This window comes from Pseudophryne corroboree, chromosome 8 (assembly GCF_028390025.1).
Source record: "Pseudophryne corroboree isolate aPseCor3 chromosome 8, aPseCor3.hap2, whole genome shotgun sequence".
NCBI lineage: Eukaryota > Metazoa > Chordata > Amphibia > Anura > Myobatrachidae > Pseudophryne > Pseudophryne corroboree.
The window spans coordinates 487972515-487992698 of NC_086451.1; the positions used below are offsets into that span (position 1 = coordinate 487972515).

Here is a 20184-nt window from a genome sequence, read left to right on the forward strand (position 1 = left end):
GGCAGCAGGAGAGATGGGTGAGGGATGGGTACACTGACAGCAGCAGAGATGGGTGAGTGACACGTACACTGACAGCAGGAGAGATGGGTGAGGGACGGGTACACTGACAGCAGGAGAGATGGGTGAGGGACGGGTACACTGACAGCAGGAGAGATGGGTGAGGGACGGGTACACTGACAGGAGAGATGGGCGAGGGACGGGTACACTGACAGCAGGAGAGATAGGTGAGTGACAGGTACACTGGCAGCAGGAGAGATAGGTGAGGGACGGGTACACTGGCAGCAGGAGAGATGGGTGAGTGACGGGTACACTGGCAGCAGGAGAGATGGGTGAGTGACGGGTACACTGGCAGCAGGAGAGATGGGTGAGGGATGGGTACACTGACAGCAGCAGAGATGGGTGAGTGACACGTACACTGACAGAAGGAGAGATGGGTGAGGGACGGGTACACTGACAGGAGAGATGGGTGAGGGACGGGTACACTGACAGCGGGAGAGATGGGTGAGTGTCGGGTACACTGACAGCGGGAGAGATGGGGAGTGACGGGTACACTGACAGCAGGAGAGATGGGGAGTGACGGGTACACTGGCATCAGGAGAGATGGGTGAGGGACGGGTACACTGGCAGCAGGAGAGATGGGTGAGGGACGGGTACACTGACAGCAGGAGAGATGGGTGAGTGACGGGTACACTGGCAGCAGGAGAGATGGGTGAGGGACGGGTACACTGACAGCAGGAGAGATGGGTGAGTGTCGGGTACACTGACAGCAGGAGAGATGGGTGAGTGACGGGTACACTGACAGCAGGAGAGATGGGTGAGGGTCGGGTACACTGACAGGAGAGATGGGTGAGGGACGGGTACACTGACAGCGGGAGAGATGGGCGAGTGACGGGTACACTGACAGCAGGAGAGATAGGTAAGTGACGGGTACACTGACAGCAGGAGAGATGGGTGAGGGACGGGTACACTGGCAGCAGGAGAGATGGCTGAGTGACAGGTACACTGACAGCAGGAGAGATGGGTGAGTGTTGGGTACACTGGCAGCAGGAGAGATAGGTGAGGGACGGGTACACTGGCAGCAGGAGAGATGGGTGAGTGTCGGGTACACTGGCAGCAGGAGAGATGGGTGAGGGACGGATACACTGACAGCAGGAGAGATGGGTGAGTGACAAGTACACTGACAGCAGGAGAGATGGGTGAGTGACGGGTACACTGACAGCAGGAGCGATGGGTGAGTGTCGGGTACACTGGAAGCAGTAGAGATAGGTGAGGGACGGGTACACTGGCAGCAGGAGAGATGGGTGAGTGACGGGTACACTGGCAGCAGGAGAGATGGGTGAGTGACGGGTACACTGGCAGCAGGAGAGATGGGTGAGGGATGGGTACACTGACAGCAGCAGAGATGGGTGAGTGACACGTACACTGACAGCAGGAGAGATGGGTGAGGGACGGGTACACTGACAGCAGGAGAGATGGGTGAGGGACGGGTACACTGACAGCAGGAGAGATGGGTGAGGGACGGGTACACTGACAGGAGAGATGGGCGAGGGACGGGTACACTGACAGCAGGAGAGATGGGCGAGTGACGGGTACACTGACAGCAGGAGAGATAGGTGAGTGACGGGTACACTGGCAGCAGGAGAGATGGGTGAGTGACGGGTACACTGACAGCAGGAGAGATGGGTGAGGGACGGGTACACTGACAGCAGGAGAGATAGGTGAGTGACGGGTACACTGGCAGCAGGAGAGATGGGTGAGTGACGGGTACACTGGCAGCAGGAGAGATGGGTGAGTGACGGGTACACTGACAGCAGGAGAGATGGGTGAGGGACGGGTACACTGGCAGCAGGAGAGATAGGTGAGTGACGGGTACACTGGCAGCAGGAGAGATGGGTGAGTGACGGGTACACTGACAGCAGGAGAGATGGGTGAGGGACGGGTACACTGACAGCAGGAGAGATGGGTGAGTGGCAGGTACACTGACAGGAGAGATGGGTGAGGGACGGGTACGCTGACAGCGGGAGAGATGGGCGAGTGACGGGTACACTGACAGCAGGAGAGATAGGTGAGTGACGGGTACACTGGCAGCCGGAGAGATGGGTGAGTGACGGGTACACTGACAGCAGGAGAGATGGGTGAGGGACGGGTACACTGACAGCAGGAGAGATAGGTGAGTGACGGGTACACTGGCAGCAGGAGAGATGGGTGAGTGACAGGTACACTGACAGCAGGAGAGATGGGTGAGGGACGGGTACACAGGCAGCAGGAGAGATAGGTGAGTGACAGGTACACTGGCAGCAGGAGAGATGGGTGAGTGACGGGTACACTGACAGGAGAGATGGGTGAGGGACGGGTACACTGACAGCGGGAGAGATGGGTGAGTGTCGGGTACACTGACAGCAGGAGAGATGGGGAGTGACGGGTACACTGGCAGCAGGAGAGATGGGTGAGGGACGGGTACACTGACAGCAGGAGAGATGGGTGAGTGACGGGTACACTGACAGCAGGAGAGATGGGTGAGTGTCGGGTACACTGGCAGCAGGAGAGATAGGTGAGGGACGGGTACACTGGCAGCAGGAGAGATGGGTGAGTGACGGGTACACTGGCAGCAGGAGAGATGGGTGAGTGACGGGTACACTGGCAGCAGGAGAGATGGGTGAGGGATGGGTACACTGACAGCAGCAGAGATGGGTGAGTGACACGTACACTGACAGCAGGAGAGATGGGTGAGGGACGGGTACACTGACAGGAGAGATGGGTGAGGGACGGGTACACTGACAGCGGGAGAGATGGGTGAGTGTCGGGTACACTGACAGCGGGAGAGATGGGGAGTGACGGGTACACTGACAGCAGGAGAGATGGGGAGTGACGGGTACACTGGCAGCAGGAGAGATGGGTGAGGGACGGGTACACTGGCAGCAGGAGAGATGGGTGAGGGACGGGTACACTGACAGCAGGAGAGATGGGTGAGTGACGGGTACACTGGCAGCAGGAGAGATGGGTGAGGGACGGGTACACTGACAGCAGGAGAGATGGGTGAGTGTCGGGTACACTGACAGCAGGAGAGATGGGTGAGTGACGGGTACACTGACAGCAGGAGAGATGGGTGAGGGTCGGGTACACTGACAGGAGAGATGGGTGAGGGACGGGTACACTGACAGCGGGAGAGATGGGCGAGTGACGGGTACACTGACAGCGGGAGAGATAGGTAAGTGACGGGTACACTGACAGCAGGAGAGATGGGTGAGGGACGGGTACACTGGCAGCAGGAGAGATGGCTGAGTGACAGGTACACTGACAGCAGGAGAGATGGGTGAGTGTTGGGTACACTGACAGCAGGAGAGATGGGTGAGTGTTGGGTACACTGGCAGCAGGAGAGATAGGTGAGGGACGGGTACACTGGCAGCAGGAGAGATGGGTGAGTGTCGGGTACACTGGCAGCAGGAGAGATGGGTGAGGGACGGATACACTGACAGCAGGAGAGATGGGTGAGTGACAAGTACACTGACAGCAGGAGAGATGGGTGAGTGACGGGTACACTGACAGCAGGAGCGATGGGTGAGTGTCGGGTACACTGGCAGCAGGAGAGATAGGTGAGGGACGGGTACACTGGCAGCAGGAGAGATGGGTGAGTGACGGGTACACTGGCAGCAGGAGAGATGGGTGAGTGACGGGTACACTGGCAGCAGGAGAGATGGGTGAGGGATGGGTACACTGACAGCAGCAGAGATGGGTGAGTGACACGTACACTGACAGCAGGAGAGATGGGTGAGGGACGGGTACACTGACAGCAGGAGAGATGGGTGAGGGACGGGTACACTGACAGCAGGAGAGATGGGTGAGGGACCGGTACACTGACAGGAGAGATGGGCGAGGGACGGGTACACTGACAGCAGGAGAGATGGGCGAGTGACGGGTACACTGACAGCAGGAGAGATAGGTGAGTGACGGGTACACTGGCAGCAGGAGAGATGGGTGAGTGATGGGTACACTGACAGCAGGAGAGATGAGTGAGGGACGGGTACACTGACAGCAGGAGAGATAGGTGAGTGACGGGTACACTGGCAGCAGGAGAGATGGGTGAGTGACGGGTACACTGGCAGCAGGAGAGATGGGTGAGTGACGGGTACACTGACAGCAGGAGAGATGGGTGAGGGACGGGTACACTGGCAGCAGAAGAGATAGGTGAGTGACGGGTACACTGGCAGCAGGAGAGATGGGTGAGTGACGGGTACACTGACAGCAGGAGAGATGGGTGAGGGACGGGTACACTGACAGCAGGAGAGATGGGTGAGTGGCAGGTACACTGACAGGAGAGATGGGTGAGGGACGGGTACGCTGACGGCGGGAGAGATGGGCGAGTGACGGGTACACTGACAGCAGGAGAGATAGGTGAGTGACGGGTACACTGGCAGCAGGAGAGATGGGTGAGTGACGGGTACACTGACAGCAGGAGAGATGGGTGAGGGACGGGTACACAGGCAGCAGGAGAGATAGGTGAGTGACAGGTACACTGGCAGCAGGAGAGATGGGTGAGTGACGGGTACACTGACAGGAGAGATGGGTGAGGGATGGGTACACTGACAGCGGGAGAGATGGGTGAGTGTCGGGTACACTGACAGCAGGAGAGATGGGGAGTGACGGGTACACTGGCAGCAGGAGAGATGGGTGAGGGACGGGTACACTGACAGCAGGAGAGATGGGTGAGTGACGGGTACACTGACAGCAGGAGAGATGGGTGAGTGACGGGTACACTGACAGCAGGAGAGATGGGTGAGTGACAGGTACACTGACAGCAGGAGAGATGGGTGAGTGACGGGTACACTGACAGCAGAAGAGATGGGTGAGGGACGGGTACACTGACAGCGGGAGAGATAGGTGAGGGACGGGTACACTGGCAGCAGGAGAGATGGGTGAGGGACGGGTACAGTGGCAGCAGGAGAGATGTGTGAGTGACGGGTACACTGACAGCAGGAGAGATGGGTGAGTGACGGGTACACTGGCAGCAGGAGAGATGGGTGAGTGACGGGTACACTGGCAGCAGGAGAGATGGGTGAGAGTCGGGTACACTGACAGCAGGAGAGATGGGTGAGGGACGGGTACACTGACAGCAGGAGAGATGGGTGAGGGTCGGGTACACTGTCAGGAGAGATGGGTTAGGGACGGGTACACTGACAGCGGGAGAGATGGGCGAGTGACGGGTTCACTGACAGCAGGAGAGATAGGTGAGTGACGGGTACACTGACAGCAGGAGAGATGGGTGAGGGACGGGTACACTGACAGCAGGAGAGATGGCTGAGTGACAGGTACACTGACAGGAGAGATGGGTAAGGTACGAGTACACTGACAGCGGGAGAGATGGGTGAGTGTCGGGTACACTGACAGCGGGAGAGATGGGGAGTGACGGGTACACTGACAGCAGGAGAGATGGGGAGTGACGGGTACACTGGCAGCAGGAGAGATGGGTGAGGGACGGGTACACTGACAGCGGGAGAGATGGGTGAGTGACGGGTACACTGGCAGCAGGAGAGATGGGTGAGGGACGGGTACACTGACAGCAGGAGAGATGGGTGAGTGGCAGGTACACTGACAGGAGAGATGGGTGAGGGACGGGTACGCTGACAGCGGGAGAGATGGGCGAGTGACGGGTACACTGACAGCAGGAGAGATAGGTGAGTGACGGGTACACTGGCAGCAGGAGAGATGGGTGAGTGACGGGTACACTGACAGCAGGAGAGATGGGTGAGGGACGGGTACACAGGCAGCAGGAGAGATAGGTGAGTGACAGGTACACTGGCAGCAGGAGAGATGGGTGAGTGACGGGTACACTGACAGGAGAGATGGGTGAGGGACGGGTACACTGACAGCGGGAGAGATGGGTGAGTGTCGGGTACACTGACAGCAGGAGAGATGGGGAGTGACGGGTACACTGGCAGCAGGAGAGATGGGTGAGGGACGGGTACACTGACAGCAGGAGAGATGGGTGAGTGACGGGTACACTGACAGCAGGAGAGATGGGTGAGTGACGGGTACACTGACAGCAGGAGAGATAGGTGAGTGACAGGTACACTGACAGCAGGAGAGATGGGTGAGTGACGGGTACACTGACAGCAGGAGAGATGGGTGAGGGACGGGTACACTGACAGCGGGAGAGATAGGTGAGGGACGGGTACACTGGCAGCGGGAGAGATGGGTGAGGGACGGGTACAGTGGCAGCAGGAGAGATGGGTGAGTGACGGGTACACTGACAGCAGGAGAGATGGGTGAGTGACGGGTACACTGGCAGCAGGAGATGGGTGAGTGACGGGTACACTGGCAGCAGGAGAGATGGGTGAGTGTCGGGTACACTGACAGCAGGAGAGATGGGTGAGGGACGGGTACACTGACAGCAGGAGAGATGGGTGAGGGTCGGGTACACTGTCAGGAGAGATGGGTTAGGGACGGGTACACTGACAGCGGGAGAGATGGGCGAGTGACGGGTTCACTGACAGCGGGAGAGATAGGTGAGTGACGGGTACACTGACAGCAGGAGAGATGGGTGAGGGACGGGTACACTGACAGCAGGAGAGATGGCTGAGTGACAGGTACACTGACAGGAGAGATGGGTAAGGTACGAGTACACTGACAGCGGGAGAGATGGGTGAGTGTCGGGTACACTGACAGCGGGAGAGATGGGGAGTGACGGGTACACTGACAGCAGGAGAGATGGGGAGTGACGGGTACACTGGCAGCAGGAGAGATGGGTGAGGGACGGGTACACTGACAGCGGGAGAGATGGGTGAGTGACGGGTACACTGGCAGCAGGAGAGATGGGTGAGGGACGGGTACACTGACAGCGGGAGAGATGGGCGAGTGACGGGTACACTGACAGCAGGAGAGATAGGTGAGTGACGGGTACACTGACAGCAGGAGAGATGGGTGAGGGACGGGTACACTGACAGCAGGAGAGATGGCTGAGTGACAGATACACTGACAGGAGAGATGGGTGAGTGTCGGGTACACTGACAGCGGGAGAGATGGGGAGTGACGGGTACACTGACAGCAGGAGAGATGGGGAGTGATGGGTACACTGGCAGCAGGAGAGATGGGTGAGGGACGGGTACACTGACAGCAGGAGAGATGGGTGAGTGACGGTTACACTGGCAGGAGAGATGGGTGAGGGACGGGTACACTGACAGCAGGAGAGATGGGTGAGTGTCGGGTACACTGACAGCAGGAGAGATGGGTGAGTGACGGGTACACTGGCAGCAGGAGAGATGGGTGAGTGACGGGTACACTGACAGCAGGAGAGATAGGTGAGTGACAGGTACACTGACAACCGGAGAGATAGGTGAGGGACGGGTACACTGACAGCAGGAGAGATGGCTGAGTGACAGGTACACTGACAGGAGAGATGGGTGAGTGTCGGGTACACTGACAGCGGGAGAGATGGGGAGTGACGGGTACACTGACAGCAGGAGAGATGGGGAGTGACGGGTACACTGGCAGCAGGAGAGATGGGTGAGGGACGGGTACACTGACAGCAGGAGAGATGGGTGAGTGACGGGTACACTGGCAGGAGAGATGGGTGAGGGACGGGTACACTGATAGCAGGAGAGATGGGTGAGTGTCGGGTACACTGACAGCAGGAGAGATGGGTGAGTGACGGGTACACTGGCAGCAGGAGAGATGGGTGAGTGACGGGTACACTGACAGCAGGAGAGATGGGTGAGTGACGGGTACACTGACAGCAGGAGGGATGGGTGAGTGACGGGTACACTGACAGCGGGAGAGATGGGTGAGTGACTGGTACATTTACAGCGGGAGAGATGGGTGAGGGACGGGTACACTGACAGCGGGAGAGATGGGTGAGTAACGGGTACACTGACAGCGGGAGAGATGGGTGAGTGACGGGTACACTGACAGTAGGAGAGATGGGTGAGGGACGGGTACACTGACAGCGGGAGAGATGGGTGAGTGACTGGTACATTTACAGCGGGAGAGATGGGTGAGGGACGGGTACACTGACAGCGGGAGAGATGGGTGAGTGACGGGTACACTGACAGCGGGAGAGATGGGTGAGGGACTGGTACATTGACAGCGGGAGAGATGGGTGAGGGACGGGTACACTGGCAGCAGGAGAGATGGGTGAGTGACGGGTACACTGACAGCAGGAGAGATGGGTGAGTGACGGGTACACTGACAGTAGATAGATAGATAGATAGATAGATAGATAGATAGATAGATAGATAGATAGATGGAGAATAAAGCTGCCCAGCATGTGTGGGCTACATGTAGAAGCAGCCAGTAACTGAGCAGCTGGGTAACACCATGCTGCACTGCAGGGGGCAGATGTAACATGTGCAGAGAGTTAGGTGTGGGAGGGGTGTGTCCTAGCGCAGATCTACATTGCAGTATGAGAATAAAGCTGTCCTGCATGTGTGGGCTACATGTAGAAGCAGCCAGTAACTGAGCACCTGGGTAACACCATGCTTCACTGCAGGGGGCAGATGTAACATGTGCAGAGAGTTAGGTGTGGGAGGGGTAAGAGCTACATTGCAGTGTGAGAATAAAGCTGTCCAGCATGTGTGGGCTACATGTAGAAGCAGCCAGTAACTGAGCACCTGGGTAACACCATGCTTCACTGCAGGGGGCAGATGTAACATGTGCAGAGAGTTAGGTGTGGGAAGGGGGTGTCCTAGCTCAGAGCTACATTGCAGTGTGAGAATAAAGCTGCCCAGCATGTGTAGGCTTCATGCAGAAGCAGCCAGTAACTGAGCACCTGGGTAACACCGTGCTGCACTGCAGGGGGGCAGATGTAACATGTGCAGAGAGTTAGGTGTGGGAGGGGGTGTCCTAGCTCAGATCTACATTGCAGTGTGAGAATAAAGCTGCCCAGCATGTGTAGGCTTCATGTAGAGGCAGCCAGTAACTGAGCACCTGGGTAACACCATGCTTCACTGCAGGGGGCAGATGTAACATGTGCAGAGAGTTAGGTGTGGGAGGGGTAAGAGCTACATTGCAGTGTGAGAATAAAGCTGTCCAGCGTGTGTGGGCTACATGTAGAAGCAGCCAGTAACTGAGCACCTGGGTAACACCATGCTTCACTGCAGGGGGCAGATGTAACATGTGCAGAGAGTTAGGTGTGGGAGGGGTAAGAGCTACATTACAGTGTGAGAATAAAGCTGTCCAGCATGTGTGGGCTACATGTAGAAGCAGCCAGTAACTGAGCACCTGGGTAACACCGTGCTTCACTGCAGGGGGCAGATGTAACATGTGCAGAGAGTTAGGTGTGGGAGGGGGGTGTCCTAGCTCAGAGCTACATTGCAGTGTGAGAATAAAGCTGCCCAGCATGTGTAGGCTTCATGCAGAAGCAGTCAGTAACTGAGCACTTGGGTAACACCGTGCTGCACTGCAGGGGGGCAGATGTAACATGTGCAGAGAGTTAGGTGTGGGAGGTGTAAGAGCTACATTGCAGTGTGAGAATAAAGCTGTCCAGCATGTGTGGGCTGCATGTAGAAGCAGCCAGTAACTGAGCACCTGGGTAACACCATGCTTCACTGCAGGGGGCAGATGTAACACGTGCAGAGAGTTAGGTGTGGGAGGGGGGTGTCCTAGCTCAGAGCTACATTGCAGTGTGAGAATAAAGCTGCCCAGCATGTGTAGGCTTCATGCAGAAGCAGCCAGTAACTGAGCACCTTGGTAACACCATGCTGCACTGCAGGGAGGCAGATGTAACATGTGCAGAGAGTTAGGTGTGGGAGGGGCGTGTCCTAGCTCAGATCTACATTGCAGTGTGAGAATAAAGCTGCCCAGCATGTGTGGGCTACATGCAGAAGCAGCCAGTAACTGAGCACCTGGGTAACACCATGCTGCACTGCAGGGGGCAGATGTAACATGTGCAGAGAGTTAGGTGTGGGAGGGGGGTGCCCTAGCTCAGAGCTACATTGCAGTGTGAGAATAAAGCTGCCCAGCATGTGTAGGCTTCATGCAGAAGCAGCCAGTAACTGAGCACCTGGGTAACACCATGCTGCACTGCAGGGAGGCAGATGTAACATGTGCAGAGAGTTAGGTGTGGGAGGGGTGTGTCCTAGCTCAGATCTACATTGCAGTGTGAGAATAAAACTGCCCAGCATGTGTAGGCTTCATGCAGAAGCAGCCAGTAACTGAGCACCTGGGTAACACCATGCTGCACTGCAGGGAGGCAGATGTAACATGTGCAGAGAGTTAGGTGTGGGAGGGGGGTGTCCTAGCTCAGCGCTACATTGCAGTGTTAGAATAAAGCTGCCCAGCATGTGTAGGCTTCATGCAGAAGCAGCCAGTAACTGAGCACCTGGGTAACACCATGCTGCACTGCAGGGAGGCAGATGTAACATGTGCAGAGAGTTAGGTGTGGGAGGGGTGTGTCCTAGCTCAGATCTACATTGCAGTGTGAGAATAAAGCTGCCCAGCATGTGTAGGCTTCATGCAGAAGCAGCCAGTAACTGAGCACCTGGGTAACACCATGCTGCACTGCAGGGAGGCAGATGTAACATGTGCAGAGAGTTAGGTGTGGGAGGGGTGTGTCCTAGCTCAGATCTACATTGCAGTGTGAGAACAAAGCTGCCCAGCATGTGTAGGCTTCATGCAGAAGCAGCCAGTAACTGAGCACCTGGGTAACACCATGCTGCACTGCAGGGAGGCAGATATAACATGTGCAGAGAGTTAGGTGTGGGAGGGGCGTGTCCTAGCTCAGATCTACATTGCAGTGTGAGAATAAAGCTGCCCAGCATGTGTGGGCTACATGCAGAAGCAGCCAGTAACTGAGCACCTGGGTAACACCATGCTGCACTGCAGGGGGCAGATGTAACATGTGCAGAGAGTTAGGTGTGGGAGGGGGGTGCCCTAGCTCAGAGCTACATTGCAGTGTGAGAATAAAGCTGCCCAGCATGTGTAGGCTTCATGCAGAAGCAGCCAGTAACTGAGCACCTGGGTAACACCATGCTGCACTGCAGGGAGGCAGATGTAACATGTGCAGAGAGTTAGGTGTGGGAGGGGTGTGTCCTAGCTCAGATCTACATTGCAGTGTGAGAATAAAGCTGCCCAGCATGTGTAGGCTTCATGCAGAAGCAGCCAGTAACTGACCACCTGGGTAACACCATGCTGCACTGCAGGGAGGCAGATGTAACATGTGCAGAGAGTTAGGTGTGGGAGGGGGGTGTCCTAGCTCAGCGCTACATTGCAGTGTTAGAATAAAGCTGCCCAGCATGTGTAGGCTTCATGCAGAAGCAGCCAGTAACTGAGCACCTGGGTAACACCATGCTGCACTGCAGGGAGGCAGATGTAACATGTGCAGAGAGTTAGGTGTGGGAGGGGTGTGTCCTAGCTCAGATCTACATTGCAGTGTGAGAATAAAGCTGTCCAGCATGTGTGGGCTACATGCAGAAGCAGCCAGTAACTGAGCACCTGGGTAACACCATGCTTTACTGCAGGGAGGCAGATGTAACATGTGCAGAGAGTTAGGTGTGGGAGGGGTGTGTCATAGCTCAGATCTACATTGCAGTGTGAGAATAAAGCTGCCCAGCATGTGCGGGCTACAGAATCCTCCCCCCACTCGCAGCGCAGTGTGGTATTACCAGGTGCACAGTAACTTGCGTTGCTCCCAGCAGCCCCGGATGTGTCTCTCTGTGATGTGAGACTAAGTACACAGTGTGTGGAAAGCAAACGAGCCCAGCTGTAATCTAATATCTGCTCCTCCCTGCGGGGGATCTGTGTGAGGAGGGTGTCCCTGGGGTGGGCGTGTGTGTGTGTTGGGGGGTAGAACCAGGGTGGGTGTCAGAGGTGGGTGTTCCCGTTGTGGGTGTGAGAGTGGGGGTGTCCCTGGGGTGGGCGTGTGTGTGCTGGGGGGATAGAACCAGGGTGGGTGTCCCCGGTGTGGGTGTGAGAAGGGGGTGTCCCCAGGGTGGGTGTGAGAAGGGGGTGTCCCAGGGGCTGGTCTCTTATCTGGGAACCAGGAAGCGGTGTCTGCAGGAGAGACAGAGACACAATGAAGAAGACATCCAGGTAGACATTGTGTAATTGTGTAACAGATTGTGTGTCTGTGTCACTAAGTAACTTTGTTATTCTCTGTCTTCCCAGTAAAAGCAAGCAGGTGGTGTTCTACCCCGGTGAGTGCCCCGTCTTATTATTACTATGGCCGTCCGTGCAGCGAGTGTTATTATTACTATGGCCGTCCGTGCAGCGAGTGTTATACATGCAGCGACATAGCCTCCATTGTCCTGTGTGTGATTATTAGCTGTTACTTATAGCGCCAGCATAATCCATACACAGCAATACCGGTCTATGGGATGTGAGAGACCGGGCTGTATGTAATATTATGTGCGGACTGTACAGAGGGGATGTAATGGGGTAGGATAGTGTATGGAGGTTATGTGGGGACAGTATAGAGGGGAGGTAATGGGGTAGGATAGTGTATGGAGGTTATGTGGGGACAGTATAGAGGGGAGGTAATGGGGTAGGATAGTGTATGGAGGTTATGTGAGGACTGTATAGAGGGAGGTAATGGGGTAGGATAGTGTATGGAGGTTATGTGAGGACTGTATAGAGAGGAGGTAATGGGGTAGGATAGTGTATGAAGGTTATGTGGGGACTGTATAGAGAGGAGGTAATGGGGTAGGATAGTGTATGGAGGTTATGTGGGGACAGTATAAAGGGGAGGTAATGGGGTAGGATAGTGTATGGAGGTTATGTGAGGACTGTATAGAGGGAGGTAATGGGGTAGGATAGTGTATGGAGGTTATGTGGGGACTGTACAGAGGGGAGGTAATGGGGTAGGATAGTGTATGGAGGTTATGTGGGGACTGTATAGAGGGGAGGTAATGGGGTAGGATAGTGTATGGAGGTTATGTGGGGACTGTGTAGAGGGAGGTAATGGGGTAGGATAGTGTATGGAGGTTATGTGGGGACTGTATAGAGAGGAGGTAATGGGGTAGGATAGTGTATGGAGGTTATGTGAGGACTGTATAGAGAGGAGGTAATGGGGTAGGATAGTGTATGGAGGTTATGTGAGGACTGTATAGAGGGGAGGTAATGGGGTAGGATAGTGTATGGAGGTTATGTGGGGACTGTACAGAGGGGAGGTAATGGGGTAGGATAGTGTATGGAGGTTATGTGGGGACTGTACAGAGGGGAGGTAATGGGGTAGGATATTGTATGGAGGTTATGTGGGGACTGTATAGAGAGGAGGTAATGGGGTAGGATAGTGTATGGAGGTTATGTGAGGACTGTATAGAGGGAGGTAATGGGGTAGGATAGTGTATGGAGGTTATGTGGGGACTGTGTAGAGGGAGGTAATGGGGTAGGATAGTGTATGGAGGTTATGTGGGGACTGTATAGAGGGGAGGTAATGGGGTAGGATAGTGTATGGAGGTTATGTGGGCACTGTAAAGAGGGGAGGTAATGGGGCAGGATAGTGTATGGAGGTTATGTGGGGACTGTATAGAGGGGAGGTAATGGGGTAGGATAGTGTATGGAGGTTATGTGGGGACTGTATAGAGGGGAGGTAATGGGGTAGGATAGTGTATGGAGGTTATGCGGGGACTGTATAGAGGGGAGGTAATGGGGTAGGATAGTGTATGGAGGTTATGCGGGGACTGTATAGAGGGGAGGTAATGGGGTAGGATAGTGTATGGAAGTTATGCGGGGACTGTATAGAGGGGAGGTAATGGGGTAGGATAGTGTATGGAGGTTATGTGGGGACTGTATAGAGGGGAGGTAATGGGGTAGGATAGTGTATGGAGGTTATGTGGGGACTGTATAGAGGGGAGGTAAGGATAGTGTATGGAGGTTATGTGAGGACTGTATAGAGGGAGGTAATGGGGTAGGATAGTGTATGGAGGTTATGTGGGGCCTGTATAGAGGGGAAGTAATGGGGTAGGATAGTGTATGGAGGTTATGTGAGGACTGTATAGAGGGGAGGTAATGGGGTAGGATAGTGTATGGAGGTTATGTGGGGACTGTATAGAGGGAGGTAATGGGGTAGGATAGTGTATGGAGGTTATGTGAGGACGGTATAGAGGGTAGGATAGTGTATGGAGGTTATGTGAGGACTGTATAGAGGGAGGTAATGCGGTAGGATAGTGTATGGAGGTTATGTGGGGCCTGTGTAGAGGGAGGTAATGGGGTAGGATAGTGTATGGAGGTTATGTGAGGACTGTATAGAGGGGAGGTAATGGGGTAGGATAGTGTATGGAGGTTATGTGGGGACTGTATAGAGGGGAGGTAAGAATAGTGTATGGAGGTTATGTGAGGACTGTATAGAGGGAGGTAATGGGGTAGGATAGTGTATGGAGGTTATGTGGGGACTGTGTAGAGGGAGGTAATGGGGTAGGATAGTGTATGGAGGTTATGTGAGGACTGTATAGAGGGGAGGTAATGGGGTAGGATAGTGTATGGAGGTTATGTGGGGACTGTATAGAGGGGAGGTAAGAATAGTGTATGGAGGTTATGTGAGGACTGTATAGAGGGAGGTAATGGGGTAGGATAGTGTATGGAGGTTATGTGGGGACTGTATAGAGGGGAGGTAAGAATAGTGTATGGAGGTTATGTGAGGACTGTATAGAGGAAGGTAATGGGGTAGGATAGTGTATGGGGGTTATGTGGGGACTGTACAGAGGGGAGGTAATGGGGTAGGATAGTGTATGGGGGTTATGTGGGGACTGTATAGAGGGGAGGTAATGGGGTAGGATAGTGTATGGAGGTTATTTGGGATCAGTATAGAGGGGAGGTAATGGGGTAGGATAGTGTACGGCGGTTATGTGGGGACTGTGTAGAGGGGAGGTAATGGGGTAGGATAGTGTATGGGGGTTATGTGGGGACTGTACAGAGGGGAGGTAATGGGGTAGGATAGTGTATGGGGGGTATGTGGGGACTGTATAGAGGGGAGGTAATGGGGTAGGATAGTGTATGGAGGTTATGTGGGGACAGTATAGAGGGGAGGTAATGGGGTAGGATAGTGTACGGCGGTTATGTGGGGACTGTGTAGAGGGGAGGTAATGGGGTAGGATAGTGTATGGGGGGTATGTGGGGACTGTATAGAGGGGAGGTAATGGGGTAGGATAGTGTATGGAGGTTATGTGGGGACAGTATAGAGGGGAGGTAATGGGGTAGGATAGTGTACGGCGGTTATGTGGGGACTGTGTAGAGGGGAGGTAATGGGGTAGGATAGTGTATGGACGTTATGTGAGGACTGTATGGAGGGGAGGTAATGGGGTAGGCTAGTGTATGGAGGTTATGTGAGGACTGTATGGAGGGGAGGTAATGGGGTAGGCTAGTGTATGGAGGTTATGTGAGGACTGTATGGAGGGGAGGTAATGGGGTAGGATAGTGTATGGAGGTTATGTGGCGACTGTATAATGGGGACATAATGGGGTAAGATAGCGTATAGAGGTTATGCGGGGACTGTATAGAGGGGAGGTAATGGGGTAGGATAGTGTATGGAGGTTATGTGAGGACTGTATGGAGGGGAGGTAATGGGGTCGGATAGCGTATAGAGGTTATGCGGGGACTGTATAGAGGGGAGGTAATGGGGTAGGATAGTGTATGGAGGTTATGTTGGGACCGTATAGAGAGGAGGTAATGGGGTAGGATAGTGTATGGAGGTTATGTGGGGACTGTATAGAGGGGAGGTAATGGGGTAGGATAGTGTATGGAGGTTATGTTGGGACCGTATAGAGAGGAGGTAATGGGGTAGGATAGGGTGTGGAGGGGGGTTATGGGGTAGGATAGTGTATGGAAGGGGGGTTATGAGGTAAGATAGTATTGAGGGTATGTGGAGACTGTATGGAGTGGAGGTAAGGGGGTTGGATAATGTATGGAGGGGGTAATGGGGTAGGATAGTGTATGGAGGTTATGTGGGGACTGTATAGAGAGATGAGGTAATGGGGTAGGATAGTGTATGGAGGTTATGTGAGGACAGTATAGAGGGGAGGTAATGGGGTAGGATATTGTGTGGAGATTATGTGGGGACTGTATAGAGAGGAGAGGTAATGGGGTAGGATAGTGTATGGAGGTTATGTGAGGACAGTTTAGAGGGGAGGTAATGGGATTGGATAGTGTATGGAGGTTATGTGGGGACTGTATAGAGAGGAGGTAATGGGGTAGGATAGTGTATGGAGGTTATTTGGGGACTGTATAGAGAGGAGGTAATGGGGTAGGATAGTGTATGGAAGTTATGTGGGGACGGCATAGAGGGGAGGTAATGGGGTAGGATAGTGTATGGAGGTTATGTGGGGACTGTATAGAGGGGAGGTTATGTGAGGACTGTATGGAGGGGAGGTAATGGGATTGGATAGTGTATGGAGGTTATGTGGGGACTGTATAGAGGGGAGGTAATGGGGTTGTTTGGCCGGACAGCCCTGGTGGCCACATGGACAATGGCGGCCGTTGCACTGAAGGAGTTAACCCCTAGTGCCTGGCGCCATTAGGAGGACAATGAGTGCTTGGCGCCACTTTTAAACTGTGCACTGGCTCTAGGCTCTATCTTTAAATGTATTGTGGGTGCTAGGCACCGGGTATTTAAAATATGTTTAATAATGTGTCACCTGTTATATCGCTGCGCAGTTGGAGAATTATGGACAGTTATAGAACTGCATGGACAGGGCACTTATGAGGAAAGTACAAGGTATTTTGTTTCTAAAAAGGCCTTGAAAATAGTTCTTGAGACACTTTTTGCATAGGAAGTCGTATGGTAATTGTCCTAGCTGGTGACTTGCTATGTATAATTAAGTGTCAATTAGCCGGCCTCTTGGTGGCCAAACATCTTTGAAATACAAACGAAGGTGGAAGGAAAACTGTTTGTGTTTCAGCCTTTCCTGTTGTAATCCCAAACACTGGGTTTGCATGGAGATGCGAATGAGACAGAAACATTTGTATTTTGAAGCTATGTGATAAATGTCTCAATGGCAAAGTGTAAACTCCCAGGTGGTAGGAATTGGAGTTTAAGTTATACAAAACTTTGTGTGTGACAGGAAGGAGGAAATTGTTATATGCACTTATATCCTTTTGAAAAGTAATTTATTTATTTGTATTTTGTAAAATATCCTGATTGGATGGAAAGGACTCGGGAGACATGACCCCCTGTTGTACTGTGTGGTTTTATTGTATAAAAAGAGGAGGCCTGTGAGCTCCAAGTGTATTATACCATTTTGATTCTGCTGTAACATCTTGCTGTATTGCCGTTGCCCCTAGCAATAGGGAATGGTCTTTCTTAAGACTATTATTGAGCAAATAAACATCATCTGACTCAAGATGACCGCTTCATCTTGTGACCTACAGGGCTATGCCAAACATAGCCCCGTTCTTCGGCTGTCCAGGGTGTAACCAGCATCTCCAAGTTCCGCCTTCCGCCAGCTACCGGTAGAGGCCTAGTCAAGCGACTAGTGGGGATTCGTCAGCACCACACAGGTGTGGTAAGGCAGCGTGTCAATGCATGCAGAGCAGAACCGTGGTTCCAAACGCCACTGCAGGTTAGGAGTTTGGTGGTGGCAGCATAAACCCGCCCACAGCGCAGTGGGTGGAGTCAGTAACAGGCGGTTACTGATGGTAAGCGGGAATCCCCTATGTGGCCAGGTCCCGTGTGACCTACACATCCATTCTGTGTACTGGGGACGAGACGCGAAAGCAGTGAGGCCTTTCGTACCGGACTGTCTGGTCACAGGTAGGATAGTGTATGGAGGTTATTATGTGGGGACTGTATGGAGGGTGGTGGTGGTGGTGGGGGGGGGGGGGTAATGGGGTAGGATAGTGTATGAAGGGGGGGTAATGGGGTAGGATAGTGTATGGAGGGGGGTAATTGGGTAGGATAGTGTATGGAGGTTATGTGGCGACTGTATAGAGGGGAGGTAATGGGGTAGGATAGTGTATGGAGGTTATGTGGCAACTGTACAGAGGGGAGGTAATTGGGTAGGATAGTGTATGGAGGTTATGTGGGGACTGTATAGAGGGGAGGTAATGGGGAGGATAGTGTATGGAGGTTATGTGGAGACTGTATAGAGGGGAGGTAATGGGGTAGGATAGTGTATGGAGGTTATGTGAGGACTGTATAGAGGGGAGGTAATGAGGTAGGATAGTGTATGGAGGTTATGCTGGAACTGTACAGAGGGGAGGTAATGGGGTAGGATAGTGTATGGAGGTTATGTGGGGACTGTACAGAGGGGAGGTAATGGGATAGGATAGTGTATGGAGGTTATGTGGGGACTGTATAGAGGGGGGTAATGGGGTAGGATAGTGTATGGAGGTTATGTGGGGACTGTATAGAGGGGAGGTAATGGGGTAGGATAGTGTATGGAGGTTATGTGGGGACTGTATAGAGGAGGTAATGGGGTAGGATAGTGTATGGAGGTTATGTGAGGACTATATAGAGGGGGTATAATGGGGTAGGATAGTGTATGGAGGGGAGGTAATGGGGTAGGATAGTGTATGGAGGTTATGTGGGGACTGTATAGAGGAGGTAATGGGGTAGGATAGTGTATGGAGGTTATGTGGGGACTGTATAGAGGAGGTAATGGGGTAGGATAGTGTATGGAGGTTATGTGGGGACTGTATAGAGGGGAGGTAATGGGGTAGGATAGTGTATGGAGGTTATGTGGGGACTGTATAGAGGGGGGTAATGGGGTAGGATAGTGTATGGAGGTTATGTGGGGACTGTATAGAGGGGAGGTAATGGGGTAGGATAGTGTATGGAGGTTATGTGAGGACTATATAGAGGGGGTATAATGGGGTAGGATAGTGTATAGAGGGGAGGTAATGGGGTAGGATAGAGTATAGAGGGGAGGTAATGGGGTAGGATAGTGCATGGAGGTTATGTGGGGACTGTATAGAGGGGAGGTAATGGGGTAGGATAGTGTATGGAGGTTATGTGGGAACGGCATAGAGGGGAGGTAATGGGGTAGGATAGTGTATGGAGGTTATGTGAGGACTGTATAGAGGGGAGGTAATGGGGTAGGATAGTGTATGGAGGTTATGTGGGGACTGTATAGAGGGGGTATAATGGGGTAGGATAGTGTATGGAGGTTATGTGAGGACTGTATAGAGGGGGTATAATGGGGTAGGATAGTGTATGGAGGTTATGTGAGGACTGTATAGAGGGGGTATAATGGGGTAGGATAGTGTATGGAGGTTATGTACACCTCTGTATCTCTGTACTCTCAGGGGAATTAGTGTCTGGAGATAATAAGATGATTAATGACTCCTGGGTTTATGCCTCAGAATGACAGCGACCATTTGATTGGCTGCATAATCTGCATGTTTTGTAAATAATGTTCTGCTCCTGTTTTCTCTCCCCATTCCCCTGATGTATATGGCGCCTCTTGCATCAGGAATAGAGTGGGAGAGCAGGAGGAGGAGGACATCCAGTAGCGGGATTAGTGGGAGAGCAGGAGGAGGACATCCAGTAGCGGGATTAGTGGGAGGGCAGGAGGAGGACATCCAGTAGCGGGATTAGTGGGAGAGCAGGAGGAGGAGGACATCCTGTAGCGGGATTAGTGGGAGAGCAGGAGGAGGACATCCTGTAGCGGGATTAGTGGGAGAGCAGGAGGAGGAGGAAGACATCCTGTAGCGGGATTAGTGGGAGAGCAGGAGGAGGAGGACATCCTGTAGCGGGATTAGTGGGAGAGCAGGAGGAGGAGGACATCCTGTAGCGGGATTAGTGGGAGAGCAGGAGGAGGAGGACATCCTGAAGCGGGATTAGTGGAGGAGGAGGACATCCTGTAGCAGGATTAGTGGATAAACAGGAGAAGGAGGACATCCTGTAGCGGGATTAGTGGGAGAGCAGGAGGAGGAGGACATCCTGTAGCGGGATTAGTGGGAGAGGAGGAGGACATCCTGTAGCGAGATTAGTGGATGAGGAGGAGGACATCCTGTAGCGGGATTAGTGGGAGAGCAGGAGGAGGAGGACATCCTGTAGCGGGATTAGTGGGAGAGCAGGAGGAGGAGGACATCCTGTAGCGGGATTAGGGGATGAACAGGAGGAGGAGGACATCCTGTAGCGGGATTAATGGGAGAGGAGGAGGAGGACATCCTGTAGCGGGATTAGTGGGAGAGCAGGAGGAGGAAGACATCCTGTAGCGGGATTAGTGAGAGAGCAGGAGGAGGAGGAAGACATCCTGTAGCGGGATTAGTGGGAGAGCAGGAGGAGGACATCCTGTAGCGGGATTAGTGGATGAGGAG

The 20184-nt window shown here is 53.6% G+C and overlaps 1 protein-coding gene across 3 annotated transcripts in view; it reads left to right on the top strand.

Moving 5' to 3' along the window:
* The window catches only part of EML2 (EMAP like 2), a 200719-nt gene that overhangs the window by 69010 nt on the left and 111525 nt on the right, over positions 1–20184 (top strand). For 2 of the 3 annotated variants that reach the window (XM_063938433.1, XM_063938434.1), the window contains one exon: positions 12097–12125. In XM_063938433.1, coding sequence (XP_063794503.1) covers positions 12097–12125 — 29 coding nt within the window. Of the gene's footprint in view, positions 1–11915; positions 12022–12096; positions 12126–20184 lie in introns of those variants that run through there. The other variant, XM_063938435.1, reaches the window with a different exon arrangement.